At 38.6% G+C, this 21,099-nt stretch overlaps 1 protein-coding gene across 12 annotated transcripts in view; it reads right to left on the reverse strand.

Annotated features, from left to right (window-relative positions):
* Tasp1 (taspase 1) overlaps positions 1 to 21,099 on the reverse strand; it is a 255,934-nt gene that overhangs the window by 169,838 nt on the left and 64,997 nt on the right. For 9 of the 12 annotated variants that reach the window (XR_001579049.3, XR_013050794.1, XR_006071506.2 and 6 more), the window contains 2 exons: positions 17,440 to 17,519; positions 5,664 to 5,770 (listed from right to left, as the gene is read on the reverse strand). Coding sequence is in view for 7 of the 12 variants with exons in the window: in XM_006983677.4 (XP_006983739.1) it covers positions 5,664 to 5,770; positions 17,440 to 17,519 (187 nt within the window). In the remaining 5 variants the exon portion in view is untranslated. The remainder of the gene's footprint in view (positions 1 to 5,663; positions 5,771 to 17,439; positions 17,520 to 21,099) is intronic. The other 3 variants (XR_013050795.1, XR_013050796.1, XM_042276335.2) reach the window with 1 other exon arrangement.

Here is a 21,099-nt window from a genome sequence, read left to right on the forward strand (position 1 = left end):
AAGCTTTCCAATAGTAATGACGACAGGTTGGTTCAAATTTTCAAAAGTTGTACTTTGGTGTCACTCACACTCACACACACACACACACACACACACACACACACACACACACACACACACTTGGTTGCTAGCCTGGGGTACTACTGGGAAGGTCATAAAACCATTAAGAGATGGGAAGAAAACACTAGGAGAAAACTAGGTCCCTGAGGATATGGAGACCCTAGCCCATTCTCTCCATTTTTGCTGCTTGGCTGCCCCTCGGTAAGCAAGTTTGCGTTACCATGACCACAGCCATAACATACTGCCTCGTCAAAGGCTTGACAGCAAAAGCCCAAATGGCCACATGAAAACTCTGAAACCCAAAATGAAACTCTCCTCCTTGTAAGCAAATTGTTTTGGGTATTTTGCTGGTGACAAAAAACTCAACAACAATACCTTAATATTTTAATCTTTATTTTTCACAATGCTGAGAATTGAACCCAGGGTCTTCTACATTTTAGGTAAATGCTCTACCCCTGATAAACATGCATAGTCCTGATCTTTTTATAGAACCGGAGTCTTTTCTTTGAATGTAGGTCTGTAGACAATTTCTATACTGTTTTTCATAATAAACAGAATGAAATGCCCTGTGATTTTGAGTTTCACATAATGTAAAAGAGAACGATAGATAAAGATACTAACAAAACACTCTGAACAAAGTATGCATAGATTTTTATGGCTTTCATCAATCTTTCTAGCTCACTTACCCATAACTATAAAAAAATAATAATTTTTTAAAAGCCAATTCTGTTTTTCAATTTAATTTTCCAGTAGAGCACTCAATATTCAAACAATCTTTAGTTTTCAAATAGACAGCTCTCTTTCTAAACTCATTATTGTTTTACATGAAACAACAGATTGCATAATTTTAATAATATAAAGCAATGTGAACATGAGGATACTGATGCATTCAGCTGAAAGGAACACAGGAGCACAGCATACTAACAGGTAGCTCTTGAAATAAAGCTGAAACTCCTTTCCACATGCATTCCATCCTCAAGGATCTAGCCCCTATCTGCCTCTTTAGCTTCATCCCATACCACCCTCCCCTGCCCACACTGGCTCTTGTCTTCAGTCCCCCAATACGACAATCCTCCACAATGGCCTGTGGATATGCAGTTCCACATTCTGAGTTCATCCTTCTGCTGACTGATTGTAAAACTCACTTTCACATGTCACCTCAAGTGAGTCTCTGCTGATCATCCTAATGAAGGGAATCTTATCTTCAGAATCTTACATCTAGACTACTTTATCACACCATCTTGTTCTATTTTTTTTCCTCCTTCACATAAAACATAACCTACATCCAACAAACAGCTGATTTACAAAACATATAATGAACTCAAGAAACTGGACATCAAAATAAAAACAAATAATCCAATTTAAAAATGTAGTACAGACCTAAACAGAGATTTCTCAACAGAAGAATCTCAAATGGCTGAAATACACTTAAAGAATTGGTCATCATCCTTAGCTATCAGGGAAATGTAAATCAAAATCTCTATCAGATTCCATCTTACACCTGTCAGAATGAGCCGGGCGGTGGTGGCACACGCCTTTAATCCCAGCACTCGGAAGGCAGAGGCAGGCGGATCTCTGTGAGTTCGAGGCCAGCCTGGGCTACCAAGTGAGTTCCAGGAAAGGCGCAAAGCTACACAGAGAAACCCTGTCGGGGGGGAGGGGGGGGAGACACGACACCTGTCAGAATGGCTAAGAGCAAAAACACAGTGACAGCTCATGCTGGAGAGAATGTGGAGCAAGGGGAACACTTCTCCACTGTTGGTGGGAGTGAAAACCTGTACAGTCACTTTGGAAATCAATATGGCAGTTTCTCAGAAAACTAGGAATCAATCTACCTCAAGACCCAGCTATCCCAATCTTGGGCATAACCCAAAGGATGCTTCATCCTACCACAGAGACACTTGCTCAACTATGTTCATAGCAGCTTTATCTGTAATAGCCAGAACCTGGAAACAACCTAGATGTCCCTCAATCTAAGAATGGATAAGGAAAATGTGGTACATTTACATAATGTAGTATTATTCAGCTGTTAAAAACAATGACCATTATGTAGGCAAATGGATAGAACTAGAAAAAAATCATTCTGAGTGAGGTAATCCAGACCCAGAAAGACAAACATGGTATATACACATACTCATAAGCGTATATTAGGAGTAAAGTAAAGGATAACCAACCTACAATCCACAGCCCCAGAGAGGCTAGGTAACAAGGAGGGCCCAAGCGGGGGGGGGGGGCGGGGGGGGGCGGGGGGGGGGGGCGGGGATGCATAGATCTCCCTGGGAAGTGGAAATAGAAGAGATTTCCTGGGTGGATTGGGGGTGGGGTGGGCATGGGAACTTGAGGGATTGGGTTGGAGAATGGGTGGAGGGCAAAAGTATTGAAAGAGATGACTGGAAAGGTGGGGGGGGGTCATTTTGGGGTCAGGTAGAAACCTGGTATAAGGGAAACTCCCACAAATCTACAAGGATGACCCCTGCTAAGACTCCTAGCAATAGTGGATACATAGCATGAACTGGCCAATCCCTTTGATCAGACTGATGACTACCCCAATTGTTAGCAGAAGCCTTCATCCAATAACTGAAAGAAACAGATACGGAGACCCACAGCCAAACAATAGGATAAGCTCAAGGAATCCTGGGCAAGAGAGAAACGAAGGATTATACGAGCCAGAGGAGTCAAGGACATCATAAGAAAACCTGTATAAACAACTAACCTGGCTCACAGAAACTCACAGCTTGAACCAACACACCAGGGAGCCTGCACGGGACCTACCTAAGCCCTCTAACATATATGTGACAGTTGTGTAGCTTGTCTATTTGTGAGGCTCCTAACAGGGGCTAACTAGGATTAGCAGGGGCTAATCCTAATGTAGGCTCTTGGGAACCTATTCCTCATACTGAATTGCCTTGCCTAGTTTAAATACAAGGAGAGGTGCTTAGTCTTATGGCAACTTGATACAACATGCTTTGCTGATACCAATGGATACCCTTTCTGAACAGAACAGAGGAGGAGTGGGTTGTGGGGAAGGTGAAGGGGAGAGGGGGAAGGAATGGGTGGAGAATAGGAAGGGAAAGTGCAGTTGGGATGTAAAATAAATAAATTAGTCAAAAAAATAACTATATATATATATATATGTGTGTGTGTGTGTGTGTGTGTGTGTGTGTGTGTGTGTGTGTCTGTTCACGAAAGAATAAAGTCTCACTAGAACATTTTGTTCACTATTGTTTTCTATTTTGTTCTGTTTTATTTTGTTTTTTCATTTATTTTACATCCCGACCACAGTTTCACCACTGTTTTCTTATTAGCTGGCACACAATCATTTTCTTAATGAAAAAACTGAGTGATCTAAATTGGTAATGACCAGCTAAAAACAGTCTCTATAAAACACAATGATATTTCTATGCACAAAATTCTAAACTAATAACCAAAAAAAGGAACTGTAAACATTTCACAGCAGCATTATTCCTAATAGTAAGCTTCCAGAAACAGCCAATCTCCAATAGGAGAACTGTATAAGCAAAGTATAGTCCATGTACATTAGAAAACACTACTTAGTGTTGTTTTTAATTTTTACCTACTTGTTTTAAGGAATCAATAACAGGATATCTAAAAATATTCTGTGAAAGAAGGTAAGCAGAAGAAAACACATTCCATACGACAGCAACACAAAACATCTATGGCGGGTTATAATGGAATAATGGCTACTCTCCAGGTTAGGGGTTAACTGCTGAACAACAAAACCTGAAATGTTCTGTGTCTTGGTATGACTTCGGCTGCAAGAGTACATACAGTTATGAAAATGGATGAAACTATCTACTATATGCATTTTGTTTTCGAAACAAAGTTCATACTCTATGACCTGTGACCTATCTATAATCAACCTCACTCAGCTTACAGAAAGGCAAGCCAGGAGCCGGGCGGTGGTGGCGCACGCCTTTAATCCCAGCACTCGGGAGGCAGAGCCAGGCGGATCTCTGTGAGTTCGAGGCCAGCCTGGGCTACCAAGTGAGTCCCAGCAAAGGCGCAAAGCTACACAGAGAAACCCTGTCTCGAAAAACCAAAAAAAAAAAAAAAAAAAGAAAGGCAAGCCAGATAAGGAAAATTTTTTTCAAAAAGGCAAAAAGTCATAAACTTGTTTACCCAGGTATCACAAAGGACACAGAAACAAAAAACAGGAGAACCAGACTACACCAGCTTCTATCAAAATCTACTTATTAATTTGTTCACTTGTTTCCTAAAACCTATTATTGTGAGACATACAAGCAGAATTGGACCAAATTATTTGATAAATTATCCTGTGAAGGAACGTACTGAGAAAATACATATTATTATGAAAGATGGTTTATTTTTTACTTTACTGCAACCATACAAAATGTTGATAGACAGCATGAACCAGTTCATGAACCATATTAAGGAACAACTACATTATGCTGACAAGGCAGATCAAAGGAATATGTGACCTGACACACCAACCATGAGCTGTGTGCTAGTGAACCCTAAAGCCACAGGCTGAAGAAGAATGCTGTAACTTCCAACTTCACTCTACTCTCAAAAGCAAGTACAGAAGAACAAAAACAGTACAATAGTCATGAGGCATTCTTTTGGCTACTGAGCAAGTGAAGTAAAGAATGGGCAAAAGAGAAGCTGAATTTCTTATTTTCTTCAATTTGAACTCAGTTTTATTTTAAAACATTTTCAGCCACTGCAAACTATGATTCTAATAACTAAATATGTAAATTTACTTTTCAACAGCTAATTTTACTACATGCATGCATTTATATATTTATTTATTTATTTGTATCTATGTGTTTGGATACACATGTCACAGCACACATGTGGAGGTCAAAGGACAACTCCTAGAAGTCTGTTCTGTCCTTCTACAATGTGAGTGCTGGGGATCAAACTCAGGTCATCAGGCTTAGCAGCAAGTGCCTTTACACACTGAACCATCTTGCCATCCCTCAACAAAACTTTAAAATAGCTTATTATTAATTTTTGCACTGATTATATTTCAAGAGATATTTTCAAAAGCTATTTCAATTGAATAAGAAAATATACATTATTAAAATTAATTGTTTTGTTTACATTTTAAAATTAATTTCATTTGTTTCTTTTCACAATCAAATTTTACTTTTGTTTTGTTTTGTTGTTTGTTTGTTTTTCCAAGACAGGCTTTCTCTGAGTAGCTATGGCTGTACTGGAACTCATTCTATAGTCCAGGCTAGCCCTGAACTCAGATATCCACCTGCCTCTGCCTCCTGAGTGCTGGGATTAAAGATGTGTGCCACCCTACCCAACCTAAACTTTACTTTTTAAATTACATTTTTATACATATATTATGCATGCATGTGTGTGCATGCTCAAGTGAATGTCACAGCACACGTGTGAATGTCACAGGACAGCTTACAGGAGTCAGTTCTCTCCTGCCATGTGGGTTCTGGGGAAGGAGCTGGGGTATCAGGCTGGGAGGTAGGTACATTTCCTTACTGAGTCCCACCAGCTTCACCCTGCTTTCAAATCCATGTATGGCATATGTTCTATTTCCAATGGACTGTACTGTTCTAAAGGCAGGTCATCAGCCAACACTTCAGACACCTCCTGACCTTTGCGTTTGATTGTCTTCTTTTCTTTAGCTGAATGAAGTCTGTTTCCACCTTTTCTGCCAGTTCTAGTTTCCTCTTGTTCCTTTTAAATGCAGCTAAGCTGAATCCTATGAAGAGAAGAACAAAAATAACACTTAAGAATTAGTAGAGCAAGAAGGCAAGTGAGATTATCCTGAATAGTCTTCCCAGAGAAAAAGCACTCAAGACTGTTGAACTGTTGATTTTAAAGTCTTTCCAATAAACCCTGACAACACTGGAAAACAAAACAAATAGCACAAGTTTATAAACTTAAAGGGAAAGATCAAGTCAGAGAAACAACCGAGTTCTGAAGGTGGACAAGGCCCAGGGGCACCTGGTCACCCATGACCATCTCAATGCATAGGTATAAGAGATGAAATTTGGTCAGGCGGTGGTGGCGCACGCCTTTAATCCCAGCACTCGGGAGGCAGAGCCAGGAGGATCTCTGTGAGTTCAAGGCCAGCCTGGACTACCAAGTGAGTCCCAGGAAAAGGCGCAAAGCTACACAGAGAAACCCTGTCTCGAAAAAAAAAAAAAAAAAAAAAAAAAGAGAGAGAGAGAGAGAGATGAAATTCGGGACCAGAGCACTACACAGTATACTAGAGATGAGCTACAAGAAAAGGAGGAACTCCCAGAGATTGATACACCCCAGGAAAGGCAAAATAAGCTGCCGCAAACTATAATAAGGTTGCAAGTCTCAACCTTGTCTCTAGAGGTAAAGGAAGGAAAGTAGAGAAGAGTTCATGTTATCTGTATGATCTGAGGAGAAAAAGGGAACCTCAGTGTACATGATGCTTAATCTTCACTATCAGCTGGACTGGACAGAGGATCACCAGGGAAAGCTCCTGTCTATATCTCTGAGGAGACTTTCGGAGAGGTGTAACTGAGGAGGGAAGACTGGCCCTGAACGCTGGTAGACCACTCATGGTCTGCACTGACTAAATAGAATAGAGCAAGCTGAGCCCCAATCTTTGTGTCTCTCTGCTTCTTGACGGTGGATCAGTGGACAGTGCCACTCAAAACTGTAACCAGAACACATTCCTCCTCCTTAAGTTTCTTCTTCTGGGGTGTTTGGCCACAGACTATCCAGACAGAAAGGCAAAAAAAAAAAAAAAATCACTGAGTAGCCTGGTATGGGCTCACACTTATCATCACAACACTCAACAAGCAGAGAAAAAGAATTGGCATGGGCTCGAGGCCAGTCTGGGCTATAGAATGAAACATCCTCAAAAAAAAAAAAATTAACTGGAGTTTCATATACCATCTGCAGAATACACACACCCATTAACACTGGGACTTCCTCCAACCTAGACTATATATTAGGCACCAAAATAGGTCTCAAGATTTTAAAAACTAGAATCTTATCACAAATCTATAAAATGCTAGAACAAAATTTAGATATCAACAAGCAAAACCAGAAAGTAACAAATACATGAAAATAAACAATATGCTCAGGAATAGTCAATAGGTCACTGAAAAGCCAGGTGGTAATGGCACACACCTTTAATTCCAGCACTTGGAGGACAGAGGCAGATGGTCTCTGAGTTTGAGGCCAGTCTGGTCTACAGAGTGAGACCTAAGACAGAAAGGGCTACACAGAGAAATCCTGTCTCAAACGGGGGGTGGGGGGGAGAGTCACTGAAGAAATAAAAAGGAACTCATAAAGTCTCTCAAGTTGATGGAAACACTGCATGCCAAAGCCTGTTTATTCACCAAATGAAGTACAATAAAAGCAACTGGAAGTAGTTAATTACTATGTCAAAGGGCCAGTCTAGGAAAACAACCAAATCCCAGGAAATCATGAATATCAGAGCAGAAGTAAGTGAAATAGAGACTAGAAATAAATTACTAATAATCAAATTGATAGCTGATTTTTTGAAAGATAAAATCAACAAACTTTTTGCTAAATAAAGGAAGAAAATTAAATTAGATGTGAAAAAGTGGTATTACAAAAATGCAAAGAACCAGAAAAACTACCATGATCATATGCCTGCAAACTGGAAAATCTGACAACACAGATAAGCCCTGGGCATACACAACACACCAAACTGGATCTAGACAGCAGAAAAAATATACAGCAGCCTACAACAAGCAATGAGATAGAGGCAGTAGGTGAGTACCCTCTATGGTTTGAAGATGTCTGTAGATCAGTGGTAAAGCACTTGTCCAGCATACATGAGAATTGAGCTTGTCCCTTAACATATAGGACATATGGAGGAGTCTCCCACCAAAGAAAGGTCCATGGCTTGAATTTCACTGATAAATTACAAAATATTTCAAGAAGAAATGAGTATATATTCTTCTCAAACTAGTTCAAATATAAACTGAAAAAGAAGAAACTCTACCAAACTCATTCTACTAGGCCAGCATACCCTAAAACAAAAATCAGACACAATAATAATAACCTACACATCAACATCCCTGATGAACAGATACCAGAATTACCAACATAACAGTAGCATGCCAACTGCCACAGTTCCAAAATGTCAAGAAAGATTTATCCCAATGATGCAAGAACAACCAAACATAACAATATAGGTATGATATCACATGAAGAGAACAAAGAACAAAAACCCATGATCTCAATTCACATAAAAGAAAGCATTCAGTAACATCCAGCAACCCTTCACCATAAAAATCCTGACAAGATTAGACACAGCATCAACATGCCTCAACCCAGTAAGAGATGTAATGAGTGGCAAGTTCATAGCTAACAACTTTCTCCAAGATCTGGAACATGATACATATCTCCTTACATCTGTCTTATCAAAATACTATTACAGGCAAAGAAATTAAACAAGAAAGGAATAAGAAGTATCAAATTCAAAAGGAGGAACTCAGATCACCTAGAGTATAGATGACAGGACTTTATACAGAAAGGTCTTAAGACTCCACCCAACCATTAGAAATGATGAGATCTAGAGCAAGGCAGGATATAAAATGAACAGTAGCAGGACCAGCAAGATGTTTTAGCAAGTAAAGGCCTTTTTGCCACCAAGCCTGATGGCCTAAGTCCCATCCCCAGGCCCCCCATGGTGGAAGGAAAGATCCTCTGACCACCACATACATACCACAATATGCACTCACACAATGATATGCATGCAAGCATGCACAAAGACACCCACAGGTACACAGGAGCAGACGGAGAGATGGACGGACAGATACACACACACACACACACACACACACACACACACATTAAAATGTAAGAAAAGAAAAAAATTAAAAACAAGTAACAGCAACAAGTATGTTGTGTACAAACAACTTGCTCTTTTAAAAAAGAAAGTTATGTCCCAAGGTAGCCTGGGACAAAACCAAAGTCACCCATACAGCTTCAGGTGCTCTTAACAATTGAGAGCTCTCCACCATCGCTCTCATCTAGGATCTGACCTTTTCGATTTTATCATAATTTACTGTGACATTACAATATCTTCATGACCTAAGACGTTTAGTATCTTTAAAGGGTTTGATTATCTTTGAAGAGTTAGTGACCATAAAGTGATATGTACACGTGTTTTATGTTGCCCAGCTTACCAGTGACCACATACTGCACCGGAAGAATTCTGAAAGCCATATGGGGAATAACAGAATTTGTAAGTGAAAGAAAATTTTAGTGAAATAAAAGGCTTTCTTTTCTGTAATAACTAGGTGAAGTCTCAAGAACTACTCAATTATCTGTTTCATCAATTAAGTCTTATTCTAAAATAGACAATAGAAAAACATATTTTGGGGCCAGGAAGGTGGCTCAGCTGTTAAAAGCTAGGCTCACAACCAAAAATATTTTTTAAAAAAATTTAAATCACACACACACACACACACACACACACACACACACACACACACACACATATATATCTGTTATGTTATTGTTAACTTCTGTCTTATGCATTTCATACCATGATAGAATTATTAAAGTAAGTTATAGAGAATGTTTGTTTCTGTGAAGTAAAAAAAAAAATAAAAATATCTAGGAACAAGTTTGCTATCTGTTCTAGCAATCTTCAGCAAAAACAAAGCTTCAGGCATCATATGCCCTCACTTGAAAAATACATTACAAAACCATATTAACCAGAATAAGATGCTAATGACAAAAAATTAGCAAACACACATACACACACACACACACACACACAAGCAGATAAGAGAGCCCAGAAAGTGAATTTTAAAAAGGTAATAAGAACACCTACTGCAATTCTCCAGTGAATAAAGCTGGGGGAAAAGTACAAAAAATACAGAGAATAAAAAAACAAAACTCACCGGGCAGTGGTGGCGCACGCCTTTAATCCCAGCACTCGGGAGGCAGAGCCAGGCGGATCTCTGTGAGTTTGAGGCCAGCCTGGGCTACAGAGAGAGTTCCAGGAAAGGCGCAAAGCTACACAGAGAAAACCTGTCTCAAACAAAAAAAAACAAAAAAAACACCTCAATTCAAAATACATCACAGCATGAAATTCGCATGTAAATAGTAGAACTGGAAAAATCATACTGAGTGAGGTAACCCAGACCCAGAAAGACAAATACGATCCTTTGCATATATATTATGACTTCCAGTATTGTGTTTTTATGGAATTCCTGACTGTGGGAATGAGTGGGTCTCTATGTCTATCTATATCTGTTTCTCAGGCCTTTTCTTGGGCCCCTTTCCTTCTATTTGTTTGTTTTGTCCAATTCTAATGTGTTAGCTGTTGTTTTATCTTACTATACTATATTTTATTTTATTATTTTATTATCCCTTGGAAGCCTGTTTGTTTTCTAATGACAGACAAAAAGGGAATGGAGCTGGATGGGAGGGGAGCTAGGGAGGAACTAAGAGTAGAGGAAGGAGAAACCATCATGAGAATATATTATGTGAGAAAAAAAAATCTGTTCTCAAAAAACCACAGCTCTATATGCAAGAACTCACACTGCTACACTAGCACTAAACCAATGGAAAACCTTCAAGACACTAGTATTCAATCCCCAGCAACACACACACACACACAGAGAGAGAGAGAGAGAGAGAGAGAGAGAGAGAGAGAGAGAGAGAGAGAGAGAGAGAGAGAGAGAGAGAGAGGAGGCAATGATATCAGCCAGCCTTAAGATAAGACCACAAAAGCATAGGCAACAAAGAAGAATTAAAAAAGCTTTATTATATCAAACTTCAAACTTAGAAGCATCTACAGGGGAAGGGAATCATCAACCAGGTAGACAACACAGAGAATGTGAGAGGTCAATATCTAAAGCATACAACAAATTCAAAAGTCCAACAGCAAAAAACAGATGACCCAGTTTTTTAAATGGACAAATTACTTAAATATGCATTTCTCAAAGAAAGCATACAAAAGGCCCACAAGTATATGAAACAACAACACATAGCATCACTAACCATTTGGATAAAGCAAGTCAGAAGTACAATAAGCTGTCACCTCATCCAAGCTGAAAGGCTATTATCAAAGAAACAGAAATAACAAGTGTCAATAGGAAGAGGAGAGAGGAACTCCAACACTTACCAGTAAGAACATAAATTAACAGTCATTATGGAAAATAGTGCAAAGTTCCCTCTAAAAATATAACTACCATGTAACCTAACAAACCTATTTATAATACTGTATATATACAAAGGAAAGAAATAATTATATCATAGAAATAAATGCACTCCAGTGTTTACTATAGCATCAGCCATAGAGCCCAAGAAATTAAATCCACCAAGGTACTCATCAATGGATAAAAGTAGGTTTAAAAAAAAAAAAAGGTGGCACACATAAACAATGGAATATTACCATGGGTAGATATGGGAGACATTCAGTTTAATGAAATAAGGCAAGCAAAGAAACACAAATTCGAGATGTTTTATTTCTTGTTCATTTGTGGAAGCTAAACAAGTCATCAATAAAAGATAGTAATGGTCAGTACAGACTAGGAAGAGTAATAAGATTAAGAAATGTAAGAAGGAAGAGAATTTAGAGAAGGAGTAGATATCAAAAGACAGGAAACTTTATGGCAAAATAAGGAACCTATGGCTTAGAACTGAAAACATAGCACAGTAATTGGGAGATCAGCGGCTCTGACAAGATTAAGGTCTTCAGATACCAGCACACTGCTCACCCTAATTTCATCCTTACAACATGGAAACATGCATAAAATTCTATATCATAAATACATATAAACATTATGTCAACTTATGTTTTTATTTTCTTTTTAATTATCAAAGACAGATTTTAAAAGTCAATACACTAAGGATAGTAAAGGATTATAAGCAGATGTCTCATCCAAACCTTTGAAGCTACAAGTTTTGGATTCACATGTTCACAGCACTGAAAGAAAAAGGGGTGTGAACAATGAATCCCAAATCTAACTAGCTATGTTTCAAATATGAGGACTAGATTAAGATAGTCTCAGAGTATGGAAAACAGACACAGTTGATCACCACCAGACATACCCACAGGAAAGACTAAAGGAAATTATCAGGCAAAGAAACAAAAGGATGCCAGGCAACAGCATAAAAGACACAGCCAACAATAAAGAGCTGATTATAAGGTAAATGCTATTACTATTCTAATTTTTGCTTCTAATTGTTTATTTTCTACATCACTTTAGAACTAAGACATGGAAAAGCTTATTCTATGTGTGCATGATTTTTACATATAACCTAGCATGTATGTGTTGGTGCATGTCATGACATGTTCAGAGGTCAAAAGACAACTTCAGGAATCAATTCTTTTGCAACATGTGTGTCTGAGACTGAACTTGGGTTGTCAGCCACTGTATTTGCTAATCTCTGGCTATTAAGAAATTTTGTGACATTAATAACTAAAAGGGAATGATGACAGAGGTGCATAACAACAAAACTTCTTATTAATATGATCCCATTAAGATAGCATAAATTCAAATTAAGCTATAATCTTGAAGTATTAACTTTAATCTTCATTGTAACCACAACCACAAAGAAATTAGCAAAAACTCTATCTCTAGTTTAGGAAATGAGATTTAAAATCACTTCACTATTGAAGAAAACAAAACCAAATAAAGGTTAAAGGAATTAATAAATAAAAGAAATGAGGAACAAACACTAGAAAACACATAAAAATTAGCAAAAGCTAATTTACATATAACATTATGTATACACAATAGTATGTACATGTTATGGCATGTATATTGAGGTCAGAGAACAAATTTCAGGAGTTGGTTCTCTCCTTCCCCCATGTGAGTCCATATAATCAAACTCAGGTCATCAGACTTGGCAGTAAGTGGCTTTACTTGGTGGCACTATGTAGCACTCTTAAGATGACAAAATTATACTAATGGATAGTATATGACTGGCTGCTATGGGTGAAGGTAGGAAGAAGTGAGTGACATCATGAAAAGTCAGCATGAAACGCCTATTTGAAGACACCAGTGTTCTTGAAGCTCAGCTCTAACAGTGGCAACTTAATTGAGACATTGCTAGAAAACCCACTGCAAGCACCATACACACACACACACACACACACACACACACACACACACACACACACGACAGATACGCTAATTAGCCTGATCACACCATCACACAACGCTTACCGAATCAAAGCATCACAAACTACTGCATAAATGTATAAAGATATGTCATGATTTTAATTTAAAAAAATGTTTAAATAATACACTTCAATAATATATATTTACTGTATCTGCCAATACTTCCTACCATATCAATTATTGCTATTATTTGTGATTAATCTTTATTGTCAACTTGATGGGACTTAGACTCACTATAAAAAAACACTATGGGCATGTCTGTAAGGGGCCATGTAGATTAGATTAAATGAAATAGAAAGACCCATTTGGACGGCACCATTCCATGGACTGAAATTATGGACTGAATAAGGAAAAAGCAACCTAAGCATAAGCATTCATTACTCTCTGCTTCCTAACCTGGGTGACAATGTGACCAGACACCTCCTTTTCCTGCTCTCATACCTTCTATGCCATGATGTACCATGAACCATGGAACGGTAGGCCCAAATAAACCTTTCCCTCCAAAATGTGCTTTGACTGGTATTTTGTCAGGCAATAAAACAAATAACTGATACATTATAGTTATTATTATCATCAACATCATTATTATTCACACTGTATTTATTAAAACCATCTACTTAGAAAGCACAGCTTCTATATCCTGGTAATGAAGGAATCAATTACACTAAACCAACCTATGTCAGACAAGTTCAGGAATGGAGTGAGAATTCTGAGTGCTTGTGAGAATATTCCAAGAAAACAAGACAAGAGTCTTGTGACCTCCGTTTCTTAAAAAAACAGAATTGTTCTTGGACTGCGTTTTCATGCTCCTCCCAGGTGTAGCAGATAGGAGTGAGTTTACTTCAAATTACTCATTATTGCTTGCTGTTGCTATTCAATTAAATGCTCAAATTATCTTTTATATGCCTCTTAGAAAAATATGTTTTTGTCATGTGTGGTTTATCCTATTGATTGTATACAGCTTGAACACATGAGAACTTTACTCACGTGATCTTTCTTAATCCTCTGAGCATAAACTGAGGCTCTGAATAAAGTTGCATGAGACTTTAGTCGGCCTGGTTTATGGGCTCCATTCTCCCAGGCCCCACTGCCTCTAGAGCAGTGACAAACCTACATGCCAATAGTATTACCCACCATAAATAAACTTTTTAAAAGAAAGTAAGACTAATCCAAAGATCTAGCAGACTATGTACAGAGAAAACCACACCTAGGCATACCATGGTTACACTAAGGAAAAACAAATATTAAAGAATTATTCTGAAAAGCAGAGAGAGGGAAAAATTACATTGTTATAGGTAACTGTTAATAAACAGCAATTGAGGGCTGGAGAGATGGCTCAGTGGTTAACAACACTGGTTGTTCTTCCAGAAGACCTGAGTTCAATTCCCAGCACCCACATGGCAGCTCACAACTGGCTGTAACTCCAGTTCCAGGGGGTCCGATACCTTCACACCAATGCACATAAAATAAAGTTAAATAAATTATTTAAAAAAAATAAAAAAATAAACAGCAATTGAATTTCTTTAGGAAATAATTCAGTCCCAAGTCAATGTAACTTTTTTGTTTGTTTGTTTGTTTGTTTGTTTGTTTGAGACAGGGTTTCCCCTGTGTAGTTTTGGTGCCTGTCCTTGATCTCAAACTCACAGAGATCCCCTGGCTCTGCCTCCCGAGTACTGGGATTAAAGGCGTGTGCCACCACTGCCCGGCTGAAGGAATTATATTTAGTGAGATGGGGCATAAAGGATCAATTTTACTTCAATTACATACGGTGAGGCAAAGTCATAAAGATAGGAAGTAAAAGCAGGATCACAAGCAACTAACAGGAGGGGAGCAAGTAAACAGTTTAAAAATTCTGTTTGGGATTACAAACAGGGCAGTGGAGAACAGTACAGCTGCACAACACTACATACACATGGACTTAACTGCAGACAGCTAAGACAGCAGGGGAGGTGCTCAGCAGCCACCTCATCACCGGAGTTTGAGAGCCAGGAGTCACAAGGCTGAAGCAGAGAGCCACCTCCTCCAAGCTGTCCTCTGCACTCCACATATGGACCGTGGCAAGCACGTTCCCATACACACACATATAGTCACAGGCACACAGTAAGTAAATACATAAACAAACAAATGAAATAAAATGTTTAAGATAATAATTTATGATATGGATATTTTTAAATAAAAATGAGACAACATATTAAAATATAAACCTAGAAGTCTTAATCTGATTAAAATTATATTTTTAAAGTAAAGATAAAATCTTTTTTAGAGAATGAAAATTGAGAACCTTTTGCACATGCAGGGCATAGAGACACACTCCTTTAATCCCAGCACTGGGAGGCAGAGGCAGGTGGATCTCTGAGTTCAAGGCCAACCTACAGTTCCAGGACAGCCAGAGCTACATAGTAAGACCCACACATACTATCAGAAATGTTAAAGAAAATCCCAAGCTAAAAGGAATGACATGTTTTTGTAACTCCATTTTTCACTCGCTTCAAAATCGTAAGATTTAATTACGATCAGAAATGAGTTTTCACAGGATTTCTAGTTATTTTGTAACATCTTTACTGTAAGAATATATGGTACTTTACCCCAATTCCTCAGGATTGGACATAGGATGTTTCTCTGGTTGTTTTTATGGTCTAAATGCTCACTGATAACCAATCTGCATAAGTGTATGTGTGTGTGTGTGTGTGTGTGTGTGTGTGTGTGTGTGTGTGTGTGTGTGTGTGTGTGTGTGTTACACTCACACATACATCTACATCTCTCGCCCACCCTGGTCTGTCTGTCTCTGTCTCTTTCTCTCTCTCAGATTACTAGAAAATGAGCTTAAGACTTTTGAGATACATGATTTAGTCATCCTCCAAAATCTGTCTGTCTTCTGTTCATTTCATGGGCTCACCAGGAGCACTGTAGTATCTTTTTAACTCTTCCATAAATTAAGAGTATAAATTTAGCATGTACTCTTTTAATTTCAGTTTCCCTATTACCTACTATGACTTGAACATTTTTCTATTGGGGTATTACTTATATGCTGTGGTTCTGAACTTAGCAAAACGCCTTCACATTAAGCTATGTATCCCTTTGTCTTACTTATGATGTTTCTCAGTTTTAACCCACATGTCTTTTTCATACATTTTAGACCTAAAAAGTTTGTTGCTGATTCCTCAGGGTCAGTCATGGTGCCCCATCCCATGCCTATAATCTCAGCAACTGGGCAGTGGAGATAGAAGAATCAAGTTTGGGGCCCCATGGGCTACTGCTCTAGCTCTATTGCAGTTTGTATATCCAGTTCTATATTTGGTTCTATAGCTGTTCTGTTGCAGCTATGAGACACCATAACCAAGGCAACTTACAGAAGATTTTTTTCCCCCAGTTTTTTGAGACAGGATTTCTCTGTGTATTCCTGGCTGTCCTAGAACTTACTCTGTAGACCAGGCTGGCCTTGAACTTATGTACATCCATCCACCTGGCTCTGCCTCTGCTGGGATTAAAGGTATGCCACCATGCCCAGCTCAGAAGAAAAGTTTTAACTGGCTACTTGCCTACAGTTTCGAGGGTTCCTGGTCCATGGCCATCATGGTGGAAACTATGGCAGCAACCACGCATGGCATTGGAGTAGGAACTGAGAACTTACTTCTGGCCAGCAAGACAGAGGCCAAGAGAGAGCAAAACTGAGCCTGGCACGGGACTCTGAAACCTCAAAACCCACTCCCAGTGACAGACCTCCTAAAGTAAGGCCACAACCCCTAATCCAAACACTCAAATATATGCACCTATGGGAGTCCTTCTCATTCCAACCACAAGAGCTCCATAGTAAGTTTCAGGCGATCTTTGGGAGTTAAACATCCTCCCTTTCCTTCCTCCCAATGTCCCCTAGAGAGAACACCATGGTTTTACTACTCACAATTACTTTAAGTAACCTAAAAATGGGACTTGAGGAATACTTTACAAACCTGGCACAGCGACTCACACCTGCAATCCTAGCACTTATGAGGACTTCTACAAGTTCAGGGCTAGTCAGAGTTATATAGTAAGTTCAAGGCCAACCTGGGTTACAGAATAGGACTGCCTCAAAACAAAAAGCAAAGAAGAAACCTCCAGAATAAAAAAGTGATTGGGGGGGGGGGGGGGCAGGCATCAGGAAACTTGACCTATCTTTTATCTATAAATATTTCAACATGAAAGTGTTCTACCTATGCATCAGAACAGAAGTAATATAACACTTTAGGTTTGTTGATCACACAGCTTAACTCATGAGGGTTTTACTCACTTGTGGTCATGATGCTAGGAGGGCAAGAGGGTATCCCATGATCCACTGCCCATCTGTAGGCTCCTTCTCCAACTAAAAAGCTAACAACAAAAAAGTTATTCTTTTAAAAATACATAGCATCATCTTCTACAATCAATGAGTTTTAGAAGTAAATCACATGACAATTAAAGTCAAGTCTGAGAGATACAAGTAATTCTAGACTTGGCACAAAATAAGATAACTGCATGCTCAAAGTTCCTTTTAAATCTTTCCTTACTAGAAGTAATTGATGTAGAAATTGGTAAAAATTAACACAATAAAAAGTGAAAGTAACTTCCTATGGAAAATAAGATTTTTCTTTGATCCACATGGTTGTAAAGTTTATTTTATACAATATGTTCAATCAGGTTAAGAGTCTAAATGAATGTCTTCAGACTTGTTATTCTTGTCTAGAACTAGATATATACAAACACACTGGCATGCTTACATCCTAAGTTCACTGCAGCAAGAAGGCATATAGAATGCCCAGAATCATTTTCACTCTAGTAAGTAAATACTGAAATATGTCCCAAAAGAGAGTTTTCAGCCCTATACTACAATTTTAATATAAAAAGGGAACAGGGCACTTCTGGTTTATGAATGACTAATTTCCAAGAACTTCATAAAGCATGACAACACAAGTAACAATCCTATTCTCAAGTAATTTTATGAGGTGAACATAATTGTAAGGAGCAAACTGCAAAAATCACTTCATCTTCTTCCATAGCCAACTACTTAAAGATCCCAGCCAGCTAGTAATGGACCCCTTGAACATGTGCCTGGTTGTTAGTCTCCTCCCCTCAATTTTTCATTTCTAATCATTCCCACATTAAAACTCAAGAGTAGGGGCTGGAGAAATCAGTGGTGAAAAGTATCTACTGCTCTTGCAGAGGGCCCACACTCATTTCCCAGAATCTATACACAGAGGCTCGAAACCACCTATAACTCCAGTTCCAAGAGGTCTGACTCTATATTCTGACCTTTGTAGGCACCTGAATTCATGTGCACATACTTCCACACAGACAGACATAAATGTAATTTTTAAAAATATATTAAAACAAACATCAAGAATAATAACTATTAAAGTCTTTATATCCAGTTATAACTAACACTAGTAAGAAATTCAGCGGGCAGTGGTGGCGCATGCCTTTAATCCCAGCACTCAGGAGGCAGAGCCAGGTGGATCTCTGTGAGTTCAAGGCCAGCCTGGTCTACAAAGTGAGATCCAGGAAAGGCACAAAGCTACACAGAGAAACCCTGTCTCGGAAAAAAAAAAAAAAAAAAAAAGAGTTAAAATGGGGTAATGGGGTACATACAAATACCCTGGCTTGAGGTTGGGGATTTAGCTCAGTGGTAGAGCACTTGCCTAGCAAGCACAAGGCCCTGGGTTCGGTCCCCAGCTCCAGGGGGGGGGGGGAAGAAATTCAGCATTTCCATGCCATGATAACTATCAGAAAGCAACATTTGAGCCAGGCAGTGGTGGTGCCCACCTTTAATGACAATGTGGTGGTATTGTGTTCCCCAAAATATTATGTACCTTAATAAACTTATCTGGGGTGAGAGAAAAGAAAAGCCACTAGTTAGGCAGTGATAGCACATGCCTTTAATCCTAGCATTCCAGAGGCAGAAATCCATCTGGGATCTCTGTGAGTTCAAGGCCACATTGGAAACAGCCAGGAATGGTGACTCACTCCTTTAATCCCAGGAAGCAAGCCTTTAATCCTAGGGAGTGGTGGTAGAAAGTAGAAAGATATATAAGGCGTGAGGATGAGAAACTAGAAGCATTTTGGCCTGGTTAAGCATTTGGCTGGTTAAGCATGTGGCTGGTTAAGTTTTCAGGCTTTGGAGCAACACAGTTCAGATGAGATTCATTCTGGATGAGGACTCAGAGGCTTCCAACCTGAGGAAACAGGACCACCTGAGGAATTGGCAAGGTGAGATAGCTGTGGCTTGTTCTGTCTCTCTGATCTTCCAGTTCACCCCAATACCTGGCTCAGGTTTGATTTTATTAGTAAAAACCTTTAAGATTCATGCTACATGACAGCACTCGGGAAGCAGAGTCAGGTGCATCTCTGTGAGTTCAAGGCCAACCTGGTCTACAAAGCAAGTTCCAAGACAGCCAGGACTACACACAGAGAAACCCTGTCTCAAAAAACAAAAAGCAAGCAAGCAATATTTGATAATGCAAAAGGGTCACATGTTTTGAAAGCTTATGGCATCCACAAAAATGATTCAAATATTCATTTTGCTATGAATACTTTTAAATGCTGAGATACTTCAAAATCTGTAGAAATTAAATGATAAAAATCTCAGGAGGCACACCGAAACATAACAAATGATGGCAAAGAAAAGTTAAGTGATTAATTCAGCAATTGTTTTCTTTACATTACGACTACAATGGAAAGAACACTGAAAAAGAGAGAAGAGAAAGCCAACTGAAATTTTCAAAATCGTGTAACAATGGTCACTGCAAATAAAAGCTGTCACATAAAATTGAGAACAACTAAAATGAAAACTTAGATGTAAGATTTGAGCTATCATTATGCCATCTTTAGCATTTCCTCCTTCTAGAGGAAAAAAAAAGTTGATTTGTTTAAGTCCTTCTATTAATGTAAAAATGTAAGCCAGATGGTGAAATATTAAGCAATCAAGGCAGAAGTCTGGGCTGAACCAAGATGTTTGCAGCACTTCAGACATCATCTAGGATTCAATCTCAGTGTCTAGAATCATTGTCATTTAATAGACAGTTCTTAGGTTTTCATTCTTTCACCATTCATAATTTTGACATAAATAAAACCAATCTAGAGCAAGAGAATGTGGCTCAGTTGGTAAAGCATTTGCCTACTATGCTGGATAGTTATAAGTCAACTTGACACAAGCTATAGTCATCTGAGAGGAGAGAACCACCATTGAGAAAATGCCTCCATAAGATCAGGCTATAGGCAAACCTGGAGGGTATTTTCTTAATTAGTAATTGATGGGGAAGGGCCAAGCCCATCGTGGGTAGTGCCATTCCTGGGCTAGCGGTCCTAGGTTCTATAAGAAAGCTGGCTGAGCAACCTATGGAGAGAATAAACCAGTAAGCAGTACTCCTCCATAACCTCTGTATCAGCTCCTGCCTCCAAGTTCCTCCCTTGTTTGAGTTCCTGTCCTGATTTCCTTCCATGATAGACTATGACGTGGAAGTGTAAGCAGAATAAACCCTTTCTCATCAAGTTGCTTTTGGTCATGGTGTTTCATCACAGCAATAGTAACCCTAACTAGTACACATAGTATGCATGAAGGTCTGAGTTTCATCCCTTGATTCAAATAGTGAATTGAGGCCAGTCTGAAATACATGAGAACTTCTTTCAAACTTTGATATAATCTATGTAATTCTTAAATACTTTAGACATTTTAAAATATTAATATTTAGAAGTCATTTAGAGATACTATAAAGCACACTATATAGGCAGCCTTTGCTTACCATCAAATATTATTGTCTAGGAATTCACCATCACATGAAATGTCATATAAACACTTTTGATATCATTTATATGTAAAATTTTTGCAAAATATTTATGTATATGTATGCCACTATAAATTATTCCAGAACAGTAAGTGCCAACTTAAATTTCCTTTGAGATTTGTCCTGAATCTCCA

This window comes from Peromyscus maniculatus, chromosome 4, assembly GCF_049852395.1.
Source record: "Peromyscus maniculatus bairdii isolate BWxNUB_F1_BW_parent chromosome 4, HU_Pman_BW_mat_3.1, whole genome shotgun sequence".
Classification (NCBI taxonomy): domain Eukaryota; kingdom Metazoa; phylum Chordata; class Mammalia; order Rodentia; family Cricetidae; genus Peromyscus; species Peromyscus maniculatus.